This window comes from Phlebotomus papatasi, chromosome 1 (genome assembly GCF_024763615.1).
Source record: "Phlebotomus papatasi isolate M1 chromosome 1, Ppap_2.1, whole genome shotgun sequence".
In the NCBI taxonomy this organism is placed as follows: Eukaryota; Metazoa; Arthropoda; class Insecta; order Diptera; family Psychodidae; genus Phlebotomus; species Phlebotomus papatasi.
Genome location: NC_077222.1, coordinates 20,589,235 through 20,606,560, shown reverse-complemented (window position 1 = coordinate 20,606,560; position 17,326 = coordinate 20,589,235). Strand labels below are relative to the sequence as shown.

Sequence of the window (17,326 nt, the reverse complement as noted above, 5' to 3'; positions counted from 1 at the left end):
GAATTATGGATAGAAATACTTGGGAGGATTACCCATGAAGTATGTGATACAAACAGCTTAATTAGGATGAATTTTTCCTCTAGCACACGCACACAGCTTGATTGCAAAGAAAAAGGCGATGAAAGTCTGAGAAAAATCGAAATGTATTCAATAAATTCTATATGCTACAATTAAGCTTCATCCCTCGGGAGGATTTCCTTTTCATATTTACCATCCCATTCATGGTATATGGAGTGCCAGAAAAAACCATCCCATCAAATGGATGACCAGGAGAAAAAAGAACTCACACTGCTGAATTTTCCCTGGGTGTGTTCTTTTGCCAAAGCAAATGTATCGAAAAAGACTTTTGTTATTCTAGCATTCGCTCAACCATATTTTTGTCCGTATTAATAAGGATAGAAAAATATATGAAGGGGAGAAAAGTATAATAGCCCCAAAGAAAATTATTTACTCCCCAACAATGGATCATTGTTGGAAAATATGAAACTTTTCTCTGGGATTGCATTTGATGTCTCCATTTTCATTAACCCACGTTCTCTACCACGCCTCAAGATATCACCATTTCATAGAAAATTCCCTTACAACATACATTTTTTTTTGTTTCAAAATAGTTTATCCATTTACAAAGGATCTCACACTCTCGTTGAATTCGAAACGTATCAAATAATTGAGAAATCTTCAACCATTTCAATTCAATTTTTCCATGAAATTGGTCACCCAAGAGTAGGAAAATACACATTTTTGATGCATTGGAAAAATTAATAAAAGTATAAAAGTTCAATTAATATTATTGATTGCGTCCAAGAAAAGGTCCACGAGAGGTTTTCATATTTCTCAAAGTTCTAAAAAAAAAAGTCATCGGAAAGTGATTTCATTATATTAATTGAATTTCTTTTCACCTTCAAATTAATTACTACCGCAAGCTCCTGATGTGTATTATATAGCTGCGCAGAACTTTTCTTGTATGCTTTAGGGTCACTCTTTTCCTATAACTCGCCTCGAAAATTGTTTACATTGGCTTACCTTACCAATTAAATGAATTTTCAATAAGGCAATCACACAAAATTCATGCAATATTTATCGCAATGACGAGATTCAATTTCCCTGCAACAATTTTCTGTATTCGACAACCTTTTCCCGCAGAGTGAATAAAGGGAGACCATAAAATTAAAGTACTTTCACTTCACTCATTTTCACCAACTTTCAACAATGCAATCTTGAGCAAATAATAAAAATTAATTTGCGACTATTTAACTAACATTTTGACCATGTTAATCAAACATGCAGATCCGTCTGAAAAATAATGAAAAAGCCATAAAATATGAATAATGAAGAGACTCTTAACTCTTCTTTGTCAACACTATTTACATTGCATTTGGTTTAATTTCTTAATCAGCTTTCATTCACGTTCAAACAATTTTTTTCTCATCGTACTTCTTATACTTTTTATTGCTTAATGGAATTCTATCTATCAAGAAGTAACTAAGGACCAAAGAGAAAAGGTTACAGGGGTACAAGATGTGAAGTGCTATACCCTATGAACAAAAGGTTATAATGTCAAAGTATGATGCCCCAAATTTCAGGTCAAACACTTCCAATTGGGATACATACTATTGAAGAAAAATGAGAAATACATTGCTCAAAAAATACAAGAAATGTTTTGGAAAATTTATAAAGTGTCAAGTTAAGATATGACTAAAGCAGTGATAAGATATGACAAATTCCCGAAAAGGTCAAAATCCTGAAAATCAAAATCCCTAAAGTCGAAATCCCGAAATGAGTCAAAATCCCGAAATACCAAAAATCCGAAAGTAAAAAATCTCGAAGAGCTAAAATCTCGAACAGTCGAAATCACGTAAAACCAAAACCTCGAAAAGCTAAAATCTCGAACAGTCAAAATTCTGAATGAGTCGAAATCCCGAAACACCAAAAATCCAAATAGGTAAAAAAAATCTCGAAGAGCTAAAGTCTCAAACAATCAAAATCCCGAAAAACCAAAATCTTGAAGAGCTAAAATCTCGAACAGTCAAAATCCCGAATAAGTTGAAATCCCGAAACACCAAAAATCCGAATAGGTAAAAAATCTCGAAGAGTTAAAGTCTCAAACAGTCAAAATCCCGAAAAACCAAAATCTTGAAGAGCTAAAATCCCGAACAGTCAAAATCCCAAAAAAATCAAAAATAAGAAAGTATAAAATCTCAGTCCTAAAATTCCAAACAGTCAAAATCCCGAAAAACCAAAAGTCCGAAAGCCAAAAATCTTGAGGGCTAAAATCTCGAGCAGTCAAAATCCCGAATAGGTCAAAATCCAGAAAAACCAAAATCTCGAAGAGCCAAAATCCCGAACCGGCAAAATCCCGAAAAAACAAAAGTTCGAAAACGAAAAATCTCGAAGGGCTAAAACCTCGAACAGTGAAAAATCCGAATAGGTCAAAATCCCAAAAAATCAAAACCAGAGGAGCTAAAATCTTAAACAGTCAAAATACCGAATGAGTCGAAATCCCGAAAATTCAAAATCCCGCAAGCTAAAATTTCGAAAAACTAACATTCCGAACATTCATAATCCTGAATGAGTCAAAATTCTGAAAACCCGAAAATCCGAAAACCAAAAATCTCGAAGAGCTAAAATCCTGAACAACTAAAACCCCGAATGGGTCGAAATCCCCAAAAACCAAAACCTCTCGAAAGCTAATATCCCCAACAATCATAAACCCGAATGAGTCGAAATCCCAAAAATCCAAAAATCTTGAAGTACTAAACTCCCGAACGGTCAAAATCCGGAATCGTCGAAATTTCGAAGAACCAAAAATCCAAAAGCCAAAATCCCGTAGAGCTAAAATCCGGAACAGTTGAAATCCCGAATAAGTCGAAATCCTAAGAAACCGAAAAGTCAAAATCTCAAATGTCAAAATTCCAAATGGGTCATATTCCCGGAAAACCAAAAATCCAGAAAGTCAACATCCTGATAAGCTAAAATCCCGAATGGGAGTCAAAATCACGAATTGTCAAATTCTCGAATTATCTTTAATAGTCCCTACGTTCTCTACCCAAAACTCAGGAAATTTACCTGTGCCCCTATAAGCCAAACTATTAATCTTCCTAAACACAGAAGTTTGCCTTAGCCTAGGGATATTCAGAATTTTGGCTCATTTGGGATTTGGTTTTCGTGATTTTAACCGAACCAGACTATTCAGATATTTTATTTTTTACAAGCTCCCATAAAACATGAAAAAAAATCTTACCAACGAATTCTTATGGAAAATTTGGAGCTTTAAAATTTTGCCGAAAATCTCTAAGTCCTAGGAGAAATGCGCTTTTCGAGCTATTCCTAAAGTTGATTTTATCGAACTTGTCAAAGTTTGTAGACCAAATTTGGTACAACGTTAAAAATTTGAATCTTTGTTTCTTATATTTTGAAATAAATTGAGTTTTGAAATGTTCGGCTTGTTACTTTTTGCCCCAGACTCCCTTCCGGTTCTTTATTTATTATCCATTTGCTCTCAACAGTTAAAATAAACTGTTCAAAATTGAAAGAAAACGGTTTTAGGGAACATTCATTTATATGGGATATATGGGAATACACTTATAATTTTTCCTTAAAATTTTTTCAAAATTTTTAATTTGATACCTTTAAAATTAAAAATTTTTTCAAAATTTTTAATTTGATACCTTTAACCCCTTTAACTGTCTTTTTTTCAAGTCTAATTATTAGTTTCCGAATTTATAATTAAATCACTTGAAAAGCAGAATATCCATTTGTTTTCAGACAATAAGAAAAAGTGCATTGATAGCATTTGATCTATAAACATTTTAATAGTTTATGGCTGATATTGAGAAAAAGACTAAAATTGTCTTCACTTCCTCTCTGATCTATTTCTTCCAAATGTATTTCTGAAAAATGAAATAATATCAAGCAAAATTTCATTGCTTTATATTATTCGATTAAATTTCACAATATATTTTCAATAAGGATGTGTGATAGCTTTAAAAATTTTTATTATTAATCTAAAGTTCCTAAAGTAGTTCAACTTCGTTCTTGGCGAAAATACGAAAGCGGATAAAATATTTTAAATGATGTTATTTGTGCAATATTTGTGAGACTTTAATCTTCTCTTTAATCCCAAGTAACGACACTATAAATCAACCCAATTGGAAAATTCTTTTCCCCAAATGCTTACATGAAAAAATATTTTGATCTTTCCTATTGGGACGATTTATTTCATGAAAATCAATTTTTCACTTGTCAATTTTCACATGATTCCACCAATCATCAACTTATGCTTAGCCTTACTCCAATATGAGAAATCTACAACTGACTGTACACAAATTGTTTGGACAGAGTGGAAGTGCCACGAGCCAAGAAAAATGAGAAGATTGAGTGAAAAAATAAAGAATAAAAAAAAGAACTCAAAAGTGACAATGAAAGTATGTTGAATGCAAAGACCCCTGCAATGAAATTGGAGCTGAAGAAAAGCCATCAGAGTCTGAAATTAATTTTAGTTATACATCTTGTTTGGGTGAAAGTAACACATTTCAGGGGAAAATTTTCTGGATATGTTCTATTTTTAAACCAATTAATTGGTAAATTTGTTAATTTCGGTAATCAGTAGCGACAATAGGAAGATTTTTCCTCGTGTACCTCGTAAATTGTTGTCGCGTGAATGAATTTTTATAGTCTTTCGCGTTGACGATGATTAGATGGTTTTTATTGGACAGCCCCACAGCACCCAAAGAATTTTTTCTCCACAACTCAAAATTACGCACATTCATTTGAATATAGAAGTTGGGACATGAAATTGATGTTTACACGAGGGTATGCCATGTTTAGTCACTTCGACTTTTCATGACACGCCGGAAAAGAGCACATTTCCGAGGGACAGCACATTTTTGAGGGGAAATTTTTCAGTCACGAGTAAAGATTAATCACAATAAAGTTAATTGTACATGAAACAATTTTCCTTCACATAAAATTGGGCTGAAATCTTCATTGAAGGATTATAAAAAAACGTGGAATTCACAATATTTAATTAAAAGAAACAAAATGAATATCATTGCAAAATCTTTTTTTCTGAAGGCTTTTAATTCCCACAATTGTGATTCGGATATAAAATAAAAATCGGATATAAAGTGTAAAAAATTCTGATGTTCAAATTCGGTCTGTATTTGTATTTAAAAAGTTCTTTATGTTTTCTTATCGGATAATATGAACTTATGGGCTGGTCGCCGAAAACCGAAAGTTGATACGTGTCTTACAGTCTACCCTCTAATTCTATAACAAGCGCATACGGAAAATTAGTAAAATAAATTTAAAACACTCACAGTTCTTCATTTAACTGGAGTTCCAAAAGATGACGTAGGGCGATGAGGCAGTTTCAGACAGCTATAGTAATTTTTTAAGATGCATTTGTCTACCGTTTATGAACTAACATTCAAGCTATCTAAGTTCGACTAGTTTCTCTTGGATATTGACTCAGTTATTAATTTTTTATTCCAAAGTTTTAATTTTCAGAAGAGATGGTATTCCTGGAACTACCCCTTGCTCTTATTGACAAAATTAGATATTTTTTTTACTGACCAAATAAATAAAATTCTGTCCATGAAATCGTATCTTTCAAGTCAAATCCGTTAAATGAAAGACGACAAAGAAAAACCAATGAAATCTCTGAGAATGAAAAAATAGGAAACGAAAAATTGTAAAATAGTACAATTTACATATGAGAAATTTTGGAATACAAAATTTTCTGAACAGACAGGACACTTAAAGATACAATGTTTCAGGAAAGTGTTTAAATTAAAAAATTCAAAAATATATCTTTAAATCGAAAATATATCCTGATTAGCCCTAGGATCGTATCCTATCCTATCCTAACTAACCCTCTGGTCCTGATTAAGAACGAGAGCCGTTCAACTGACCGAAATTCAATGATGAGAAATGAAACCGATACAAAAAAACAACGACACGTCTAACCATAAGCCTTGAGAAAACCTAACAAAAAGGGATTCTAGTGAAAACATATTAAGACCTTTAACGCTTTTTTTTCAATTTTTATTCGTTACAAAAAAATCTTTTTTAAATAAGTGTAACCAAATTATTCAAAACGTTTTGTAGACCTGATGAAGGAGACATCATATTCTCAAAACGTTGTAGCAAATAAAAATTGCAAGAAGCGAAAAAAGGTCTTAATCCGTTTTCACCAGATATTGCACTCCACCAGACTGCACCAGACTGCCTTTACAGGCTAAAACAGCTTTGAATCATTCCTTGTAAGGATACTTTAAAGAAGGACTAAAGGACTCAAACAGAGTTGAGTTGGTTGATACAAGTTTGGATACATTGAACAGATTTTTGAGTACCTAATCCTTACGTTCGGTAATAATTTTCCCGATTTGAGAGCCCTCATTTTTCCGATTTCAGAGCAAGTTGCACACAAGTAAATTAATTCACTAAAAAAAATTATTCAAATGATATTGAAATTCCACCGCTCGTTCACCATAAAAATTCCACAAAACTACACAAAAATTCAATTTTTGCAGTACACGTTTATGCACTCTTGTTAACTATTGAAGTATTAAGGATACCGAAATTTCAAAATGGAAGAACAGCATCCAACGCTAAAACCGAAAAACACGTGATCTTGCACTTTAAACTTTAGATCGATTTTCGAATAGGTTTGACTTGGCTTTAGAATGACTTTATCTTATGGAAAGATTGTTACTGAGCAGAGCCAATAAATTTTAACCGATATCAGAGTCTGAAACCGGGAATCGTCGGAACAGAGTCTAAATTCGGAATCGCAATATTTAAGAATTTTGGGATCCCGAAAACCCGTTTTATCAATATATCGATCATGGGATTAATTCTGATCCGAAAAAGAGTCAAAATCTCGGTATTTCAGGATCCCGTATTGGAAATCCTGTTTCAGACGATTTTGAGTCGATAATGAAACAATTAGAAAACGATTGTTAGTTTTTAGCTAGGGATCTCAGTGGCGCAATAGGCAAAACCATTGGCTCTCGGGCGGTGAGATCTCTGACTCGACTCTCACAGCTATGAGTTCGAGTCCCGACCGGTGTAAACAACTGAATGTCGAAAAGAAGACATTTTTCACCGTGATAAAAACGTAATAAAATGCACCGCCTCTACCCACAAACCTTCAGGAGCACGGAAGAAGCATTCACTACGATCAGCAGATTCTTCCAACACGCGGCACATTGTAATGATTACAGTGATTACATTGTAATACCAAATAAAGTGTCTCGATACGATTAATAATAATAAGTTTTAGCTTTATAAAATTAAGAAGGGAATTGGAATGATGGGACACTTCAATGTTACGTTCATTTACTAAAAAGCAATACCAATTTCGAAAATTATACCCATTTTATATATCTTAAGTATCTCCTATTTAAAAAAAAAACTAAAATTTATTAACTCTTGCTGCGGAGTACTTCAAAACCACGCAAGTCGCAAAAGTTCCCGCTCACTCCTATTTTATTATTTTTTTTTAATCATTTTTTTAAAAATATTACATAATTAGTGTTCATGATATTGTTAATCCAGACGATCAATTTTTAGAACATCCCCGCCTTTTGCTATACTTTATATACAATTTTCTGAATATAGATAGAGTTTGAATAAAACTTTAAGAGGACTTTTATCATGAAGGATATATCAGTGAAGAATGCAAGTTATCTCTCTTTTCTGTCGCATGTCATGAACATCAATGAGGAAAGTCAATTTATTAAACTAGCTCCGCGACTGATGTAAGATTAAAATTTGAGGGAAACTCATCTCATATTATGTACATATATCGCATACAGAGTACAAATTGTGTCGTTCCTCTTGTTTGTAATTCAGGGGGAGGAGGGGAGACAAGTGGGTAGAAGGTGTACAAGAAAACAGCACCTGCAGTCATGTTTTACACATCTTTTGTCTCTTCCATTGTCATACCAAATTCCGCCCGCAGAGCTGTAAAAACACATGGAAAATGCCAATGAATTACAAATGAAGCAATTTTCCCATCACACGCATAGCCATTCTGGTACAAGTTGAGTTTACGACTTTGGTCAGGGGTTAGGATGGAGAACCACACTCCTCAAAAAATATGACACTTTGGGGAGTCACAGTCCAGAGAATCCCCAAGTTATTTGCACACTGTGTCGCCTTTCTCGTCCTTGCAAAAGGCACCCTGGCAGAGGCGCCGAAATGGAAAGGTAAGACCCTAAGAGCCTTGGGAACAGTATCAGACAGAGATTATTTCTCTTCAGCATTTAATGTGTGTTCTGCGACTTGAGACACTGCCACGGTACTTAACGACAATGTGAGACAATAATTTTGGCAATAGAACGTGGCTTTATTGGATGTGCTTAATTTCATGTCTTCAAACACTAAGTCAACGAATAAATTGCTGCCAATTAACAGGGAGTTCTTTTATTCTAGCTATTCCCTCTTCGAAATGTTCAATAGTAATCCTGAATTTTACTGAAAATTCCCTTTTCCCAAAAGTTCTTCAACTATTTGAAGGAAATAATCTGAAGAACAAAGGGTTTATTGAACACAAAAGCACACTCCTATAGTTACGATTGATACCAACTCCCATGTCACAGATTGTTTATTGGAAATTTTATTTCCTATCCAATATCCCATGAAAAAAAACGAGGCAAAAGAAGCTGTTGACATAAATCAACAAACCATAATCGAGTCACGTTCACCTTCAGATATAGAAACATTTGGAGGAAGCCGTTTTCATTCGTCTCTTATATGCCTTTTCTACTAGAGAAGTTTATTTAATATATTGAAGTGAAAGGCTTGAGTGCAAGAGGAATACTCGAAAACTCTAAATTTTTCATAGGATCACTGTTGAAACATTTAGCATAGAACATATACGGAATTCAATAGAAATCGTTTGGAGCAGTGATATTTAAATACATACACAGCATCCGTAATAATACACATTTAATTACATATTCCGAAAATGAAAGTTCGAAAACTTTGACGGAAAGAACTTAATTTTAAAAAGTAGAATCTAAAATTAAATAGGGTAAAGTGGTACAATTTGGACAGGGCTTTTTGTCTTGATAAATTTAGTACTTCATTTTTATTTGTATATTTTTAATGCTTTAGTTTTATAATTTGGTTCCTTGTGCTTAAAAACAAATTTTGTACTGTATTTATCAAAAAAAAAGCCATGTCCAACTTGTACCGGAGAATTGTCCAACTTGTAACACTAATTCCAAATTATATCACTTTACCCTAATACTTCCCGCCCATTTATTTTTTTAATAAAATATTTTGTCCAGAAAAGATATAGAATTTTTAAGGCATCATAACGACGGTTCCATTCCATATTATTCTATCTCAGAATGACAACATTTCAGGAGAGCCATTTCAATTGAATATCTCGTTACCCGAACGTCGGATGACCACCAAATTTTCACCAGTTGTAGATCTCGGTCCCAGGGACAACATATCTCTCGGAGTAATATAATTCTAAGTCGACTTAGAATGGTATGGAATGGAGCCGTCGAATCTTGATAAACCTTTGTAAAACTTTTAGTCGAAGCTTTTGTATTTTGAAAAATAAGAAATTTGTTTGCTAAAATTGAACTCATTTTGGTAAATAACTTAGTAGGCGCTTCAATTTACCAAAATTTTATAATTTTTCACTAGAAATTTATTTCATTTTGACAAACATTCGGAATTTTCTCTTATAATTTTCTTGTAAGAGAAATTATATCTTTATCTAAATCCAGAATTATATCCGAATTTTGCAAGGTTAATTAAGGAATCATTTAAATGCTTAAATTTTCATAACGAACAAAACCGAACACGAAGTAGAAGGAAGCAGGGTACCTTTGAAAGTGAGGCACCTTTGAAATTGAGATTTTTCCCCTACGTTTAAGTGGCACTAAACCATATCATAATGTAATTTAGCCTAGGTGAAAAAAAAATCAATTTTCAAGTGCCCCACTTCCCTCTATAAGCTCAAAATTAAATTTCAAAATTATTATCATAAGACAGAAATAATGTAGGTAAGATGATGGCATCTGTAGATAGAACGAAAAGCTGAAGAACTTTTTCTAATGTCTATTTTAACAACTAGCTTAATATGTTATTCTGGATCTTTACAAAAATTTAATCTTGCATTGGTTTTCTATTTTATGGATTTTCATCCAAAGCACTAAAGGTTTAACCTAGTTTCCATAAAGATCCTGTATGGAAAAGTGGCCTTATTCTTTATTCCTAAATCAAAAATTCCGAAAATTCGTGCTTTTAAGAAGTTATTGAAGTTAAATTTAATTGGATAAACCTAAGGAGAATACCTCAATATCGAGTATAGGGTAGAGTCAGTACTTTTCGCCACCATTAAGCTTTAGGGACCTCGTAAGGTGTGATATTTTTGTCAGACTAAAATGAATTTTTGTATAAAGATACTTTGAAGCAATATCTATCTATATATCTAAGATACGTCTCGAGAATTTTAGAGAATCTCATTGAAAAATATAAATTTTCCCCAATTATGCTTGTTTCAGTACTTTTCGCCACCTGTTTTAAAACGAATTTCAATTAATTAAGAGACGTAATAACGTATTGAGATATTAGAACAGAACATATTATGAGTGTTGAAATGCTACTTATTCTTAAATGCCTTAGACTAGTTGTTTTATATTAGGTGGCGAAAAAGTGCTTACATGGCGAAAAGGGCTGACTCTACCCTATAAAGTCGTACGTTTGCGAAAATATTTTATTCCGAGAAGTTTTTTTTTTATTATTATATATATATTTAAGATATTTACCAATAATAAAAGATTTCCTAGAAATCATTTCTTAATCCCAATTCTTTTTCCAAGGGATAGACATTACAATTTTTTTGATTTATCACATGTTATATACATAACATATATATTTTTTTACGTATGTCAACACAATGTAAGAAAAGTTTTGTTCCTGTATTTAAACATTACTGATTGTTGGGAATATCAATAATGAATTTAGTATGTGATATTAGTAACGTTTGTTCGTGTTCTGATTTCTAAATAGACAAAGAATATGTTCTATAAGATACATCTTAAGACATATCTATATGATATGACCCTAATTGTATGAATTTAAGGATCAGAGTAAGGAAAAACATTTCAAGCTGATAGAAGTATTATACCATTTAACTAAAAATGGTTTTAATTAGCCTACACTGTATTAGGCACATAGTAATATTAACACCTATTTCAGTATATAGTAATATATTTAAAAAATCATTTTTTATTATCAAAATCATAAAGCAGATTACAAATTGAACAAAGTTGTATCTTTCGGATTTGTAAATTATAAGGCTATATCTCTTTATCAGTTATGATCTGTGAAGTTCAAAAACGCCGTTTTTAAATAAGATATAAGCTTGAATATCAGTCATCATATTTCAGATTAAGCAAAACTTTGCATTTGCAATTGTATCTAGTCTAAAGAACCTCCGTATCTAATGTCCTAAACTGTAATTATTCATCCTTCCTATGCCTTTCTACATTGTCTTTTACAACTTCTAAGATACGGAAATCTGCTCTAAATTAAAATCTTTTAAATATAAAATTTCGGCATAATAAATTAGTATACGGGAAGATAGTCAGCTTTATGAAACATTATGAAATATGTATTTTTAGGATAGCATTTAATGCACAATTTCGAAAAAAACTTTCACTTTAGAAAAAAACTTGCCATTAGGTTTCAGTGCCTCTACTCAAAAAGTATGAGAAAAGGTATGTCGAGAGGCTCCTGGTCTGATATGGTCGTCGAAGAAAAACTGTCTTACATCATCATGTAGACCACCTTAAGATTAGTGCCAAAAGACTCACTCTAATCTGTATGTGAATAATGAAAATGCCTTCAACTTTGAAAGCCACTCGCCGGGGAGTAGGCCCTGTCTCCTTCTCAACTGAACTCTTTCGACTACAATCAGTGATACCACATAAACTCAACTGACTTATGGGTTTTTCTCTGTCAATTTATTCCCAATTATTTAGATATCGAAGATCTGAATGTTTTAGTAAATTTTTCTTCATTACTACAAGAGCTAGGGGTACGGTTACGGTATTCCTTATGGCCTGTCCGTCTTATGGCCTTTTCGCAGAGATCTTCAATTTTTGTCACAAAATGATTTTGAAAGATCTTTGGAAAGACAAAAAGGATCATATGAACCATATTAATTTGATCCTTTGAAAGAAGGATCAGTATCTCTTGAAATTTTGTATGCTTATCGCGCTTAAATATGTTTGATCATAAACTAATTACTCACAACATATTTCTCTTATCTGAGAGAACTTCAAGGTGACTTTTTCGTTGTTTTTATTAGTTTATTATACATGTCAAAAAAATCGATACTTTCAAAGGATCCCCGATGATCCTTTTATTATTACCAGTAAACCACAAAATTAAGAAATATGATGTTCTATCATATATCAAAAATATGCTTAATTTTGTGTATGTATTTTCGGCTTCTACTGCAATTAACAACTTACTAATTCTATTTGAAAATTAAATTTAGATTAATTAGTATTCAGATAAATAACTTTTGGAAAAATTAGCGCCTTGAAAACGAAGGATAATTAAGGAAATCAGGATTTGGCACTATTCTAATGTGATTGTATTTCATGTAGTGTGGATATCTACTTAAAACTATTCCAAATTAGTTACATTCGAGAGATTTATCTTGTAGTAAATCTTTTCCTTCAAATTCAACAGGATTGAGGTCCTTAGACCGTCTTGGTTAATCAAAAAAGTCAATTTTGTTCTGACTGAACCAGTTTTAAAAACTCTTGGGATTATTTGGGATTATTAGCCTGGCTAAAACTTGAAAACCAAAAGCAAATTCTTTACGATGTTGAAGTACATGCCTTGTCCAAAGATATCCTTGTAAACAAATTGATTTATATTGCCTGATATTCCATATACAGTACAGGCCATAAGCCACTTCGCAAAAAGTAACCCCGTACTATAAAATTACCACCGCTAAGTTTTACGTTCTTAATTCTGTATCAAGGACCAAATTCTTGACTTTTGAGACATCTAATATTTTGTTATGTCATATCCAGTGATACTAAATAGAAATACATCGGTTCAAAGAATATTATTCCAGAATTACAGGTGCTTCTGCATATGCTCTTTAACAAAAATCAAACGACAGGTATGGTTTTGTTTGAATACTAATTCCGTACGTGTGGAAACACTTCCAAACCCGGTATTTTTACATGATTAACTTTTAATAATGCTCACAGGAGTTACTTCTTCAAATTTAGTTCAATTTATTTTTTATTTTCGGTACAACAGTAAAAGAATTCAATTTTATTATTATGAACAATGGCAGAATCTTCTCTAGAAATTGTCATTATTTCTCGAAATTTTCGAGTTCTCTGCGTGATTTGTAAGTTTGATCATAAAAAATTATTGAATTAATGGTTAACTTCATTGAACAATGCAATTTATAAAAAAAAATTTTAGTTATCCTTAATTTTTTCAAGTAAAGCTTGTACATCTGCACCAAAGGCTTTATTTACATGATTTTTTTCAGTTCACCTAACTTTATTTTACGAAAATTTGTGGCATTACTGCCTACAAATTATCAAAGATACAGGAGTATAATGAATTTTAAAATAAAAGTAAATTTTAGGTAATATTTTCAGAGAAAATGAAAGTGTGCTATTTAAATTGTCTGCTCGAATTACACATAAACTCATAAAATGACAAAAACACATGGTTTTAACAGAAACAAATATTAAATAATTATCATTTTTATTTATAATGGGCTTTATATTTTCTAAAAAATAAAGCATGATCAGGTATAAAGATTGATATTGTATCATAAAACATCAAATACGAAAATCGCTTAAGGTGTGCTATTTATCTTGTCGTCACTGTATGTATAATTTGTCCTTTTGAAAAGGATCAAATATGATGATCCATATGATCCATATTTGATCTTTTTGTGGTTCCAGGATCAGATGCAAAACCAATATTAATTAAATATATAATAAACACTTTATCTGCAATATTGACTTCTCGATTTTTTTACTTGAAATGTACTTCAAACGGCGTACTCAATGGCACAAGCCCTAGGTGCGCAGAGCCTAGTAAACCATTAAATTTTCTTTGGATACTTAGGATTACGTAATACCTGTAAGAGGATATAGGTAATCTTCTTACAGTGCGAATATCGCTCAAATTCTAAAATGCTTCATTCTTGGCAAATTTGAAAAGAGTTTGGTGCAACTAATACCGAGAATGTTGTATATAGGGAAAAAGGAACTCTCAAGGATTTTCTTGGCGACTGAGCAATTTGTCTGAGAATTCGCACATGTTTTGTGAAAAATATTATCTTTTACAATTTCCTGAGAAAATATCCTTTGGATATCTTTCATATTTTGCTAGTCGCGAGAAGTATTTTTAAGATGATCAGTCACTAAAGGAAATTTTCCCAGTGGATGACAAAAGGGGTATAGAGGGGGTGAGTATTGGTATGCAAATTGAATTAGTCATCTCCAAAGTACTCACCACAATTAGCAATAATTTGCAGAAGCACCCCGACGCCAATGAAGCGCCTCCATGCAGAAGCACTGATTTTAGTGTTGTGCCACATTTTAATGATTCAAGAGTTGGATGCTGAGAGTTTCAAACATATAACAGCAGTTTCCAGGCGGTCCACCACCAACAATGTGGATGATGCTGATGAGATTGTTCCGGTGGTTTAATTGTTTTTCATTTGCCTCGAGGGTTGGGTTTAGAACACTGAGAGATGTATAGTTAAAAAAACACACATACACACACTAACACTGATCCAGTGGGAACACCCTTGGGGTTGAAAAGTTATGTAAATATTTATCTTTTAGGTCTTTTTTTTACTGTGCCCCTCTCTCACTGACTGGGATATAATATGAAATCTTTTTTTTTTCACCGAGGATATTATTGTTGTTTAAACAAGAGATACTTGAACAATTCACGTTTTATTATTCTTTTTCAATTCCACTTTTCCTGGGACATGATTTTGGTGTGACTTGGAAACCCCTTACTCCTCTTGAGCACAAAATAAAACAGTTTGTAATTCAATGTTGGCGGTTGGTGCGGGTTTTATTTTTTTGGTACGAAAAAAAAAACTTTATATTTCACTTCTTTTTCCTCCTATCTCCGCAGCATGATTTTATGGGTGTAGTTTTTGTCACTTTTTCGCCCGTCTGTATTCTGCTTTTCCCGCTTTTTTTCTCCAGGACTTTGGGAGCTGAGGTTTTTAGCTCTCTCGTTCACCACACTTTTTAGCGGGAAAATTGAGACCACAGAGTTTCACCTTGCTTCAGTACAAGCAGGAGAAGTCTTTTGTGATGGACTTAAAACACAATTTTTCTTTTCGTCCTTTTTTTCTGCTATCCCTTCCTCAAGCTCAAGCGAACGTATAGATTTGAGAATGGAATCCCTTCTGGCGTCTCAGAGATTCTTCACTCCTTCCTATTCATCCATATATTCTTGTGTATTTTTCTTGTTTATGTTGAATAACGTATGTGCACAAATGGTGAATGTCTATTTTTGGTCAGTCAAACCACTGAATGCACAGCACATAAATTGTATAGACTGAGGATCCTCTACTTTTTTTCCTTGTTTATCCAATAAATTCGTGGTAAGAACGGTAAAAAGGGGGTAAAGTTAGAAGCAGAAAAATTGAGATGATTCAATGATTTCACAATTATCTCAATTACCAATCATATTGGACACGAAAACTTTTCCTCTACAATTTTTCCGCAACTGAAACTCTTCATCACTTCTTCAAACTACAAAATACTCTCAAGTCCAATCACATCAAAGAAAAAACTTTTGACGATATGGTGTGAAAATGCCAATAAAACCTTCTTGTTAAATGTGTCTTTTGCCCGCGAAAATGCACACTGTTGATTTTCTAACAGCAACTCGCAAGATGGCAAAATTATTCCCTCACCGAAGAGACAATTATAAGTTTTAGTGCACTTTCACTCATCATTAATGTCAGGGTGTTGGTAATTTGAGAAAAGGCATAAATGCTCCAGCGACTTTTTGCTCCCAAAGTCGACGTCCTCCCAGACACCCAGAAGCACTCTTCTGGACTGGCAAAATCCACCCACAAAGATAGGACAAACACACTGAAAATAGATAATTTTCAACAATATTTCTCTCACTTGTACACCCCATGAGATCACATTTCATGTGTCTCATATGTGGTTCAAGTGCATAATTGCTGGGAAATTTGGCACGTTCCATGAGTGTGAGAGCAGGACCATTTTCCTATAGTGACTGCCTAGAGCACCCAAAATCCCATTAATCAAGAGGAAAAATTCAACTTTTCGTCCAATGAAATAACTAAGGGAACCATAAGGATGCTATTCTGTTGAGATTCTCATCAATCACAGCATTAATTGTTGCAGATTCATATCCGTTACTATACAGTGCCTAGAAACATTCCAATAATTTGCTAATACGCATGGGTATTTGTCTAAAATTAGCCCAGGTCGAAATGATTTATTGAAAGAGCCTTCAAGATCCGAAGTTGATGTGTCTGGAACTCACGGAAAGTTTAGTTCAACCACATATTTATGTTGAGTCGTCCATCATTCCAGATATGATTAGCTAATGTTTATTGACAGGAGAATGTAAAAAAAGATCAAATATTGAGCACTTTCATTTTCAAGATCACCTCGATTTTTGGAAGAGCAAATGGAGTGAGATCAAGTTTATTTTAGAGAAGATTACTTCTAAAAACACAAAAAATATATCTATAACCGTTCTGTCAAAAATGGTCATAGGGGCTTCTTAATCCAGAGATAGAGAGAGTCTCTTAAAGAGTCCAAATAGACTCAGGCTGATCTGTCATATACTCAGGATCATCGATTAGGGGTCATTTTAAAGCGTCACTCTTATCTAGAAACCCTTGTCAATTGCCAGAGAACCCCAAAAACAATTGCGAAAGTCGAGATACCAGAAACCCTTGCCAGTAAAAATGGTAATGAGTTACCCCTTGGTCTATTAAATAGTTTTCCTTTACCTAGCTAAATTTTTACAAGCTTTTTTACTAGCTAAATTTTCTCAAAGATACACCTGAATCTATTTTCGCCCCTATAAGGCTTTGCCATATGGCTTAACTTCTCTAATTTCATACAAGGCAAGATTTTAGGAAAATTTTTGACTTAAGATTAGATATTAAGGACAAAATCACAAAATACTCATTAGATTTTGAAATGTCACTAAAATTACATATTATTTAGAATTACAAGACCTTCAGGAACTTGGCTAAAGTACCATTCTCAAAGTCATGTAACACTTA

The 17,326-nt window shown here is 33.0% G+C and overlaps 1 protein-coding gene across 2 annotated transcripts in view; it reads right to left on the bottom strand.

Annotated features, from left to right (window-relative positions):
• LOC129798174 (uncharacterized) overlaps positions 1-17,326 on the bottom strand; it is a 237,517-nt gene that overhangs the window by 206,765 nt on the left and 13,426 nt on the right. For both annotated transcript variants that reach the window (XM_055841183.1, XM_055841182.1), the window contains exon 2: positions 14,539-16,148. In XM_055841183.1, the coding sequence (XP_055697158.1) occupies positions 14,539-14,623 (85 nt within the window). In that variant the 5' untranslated portion in view covers positions 14,624-16,148. The remainder of the gene's footprint in view (positions 1-14,538; positions 16,149-17,326) is intronic.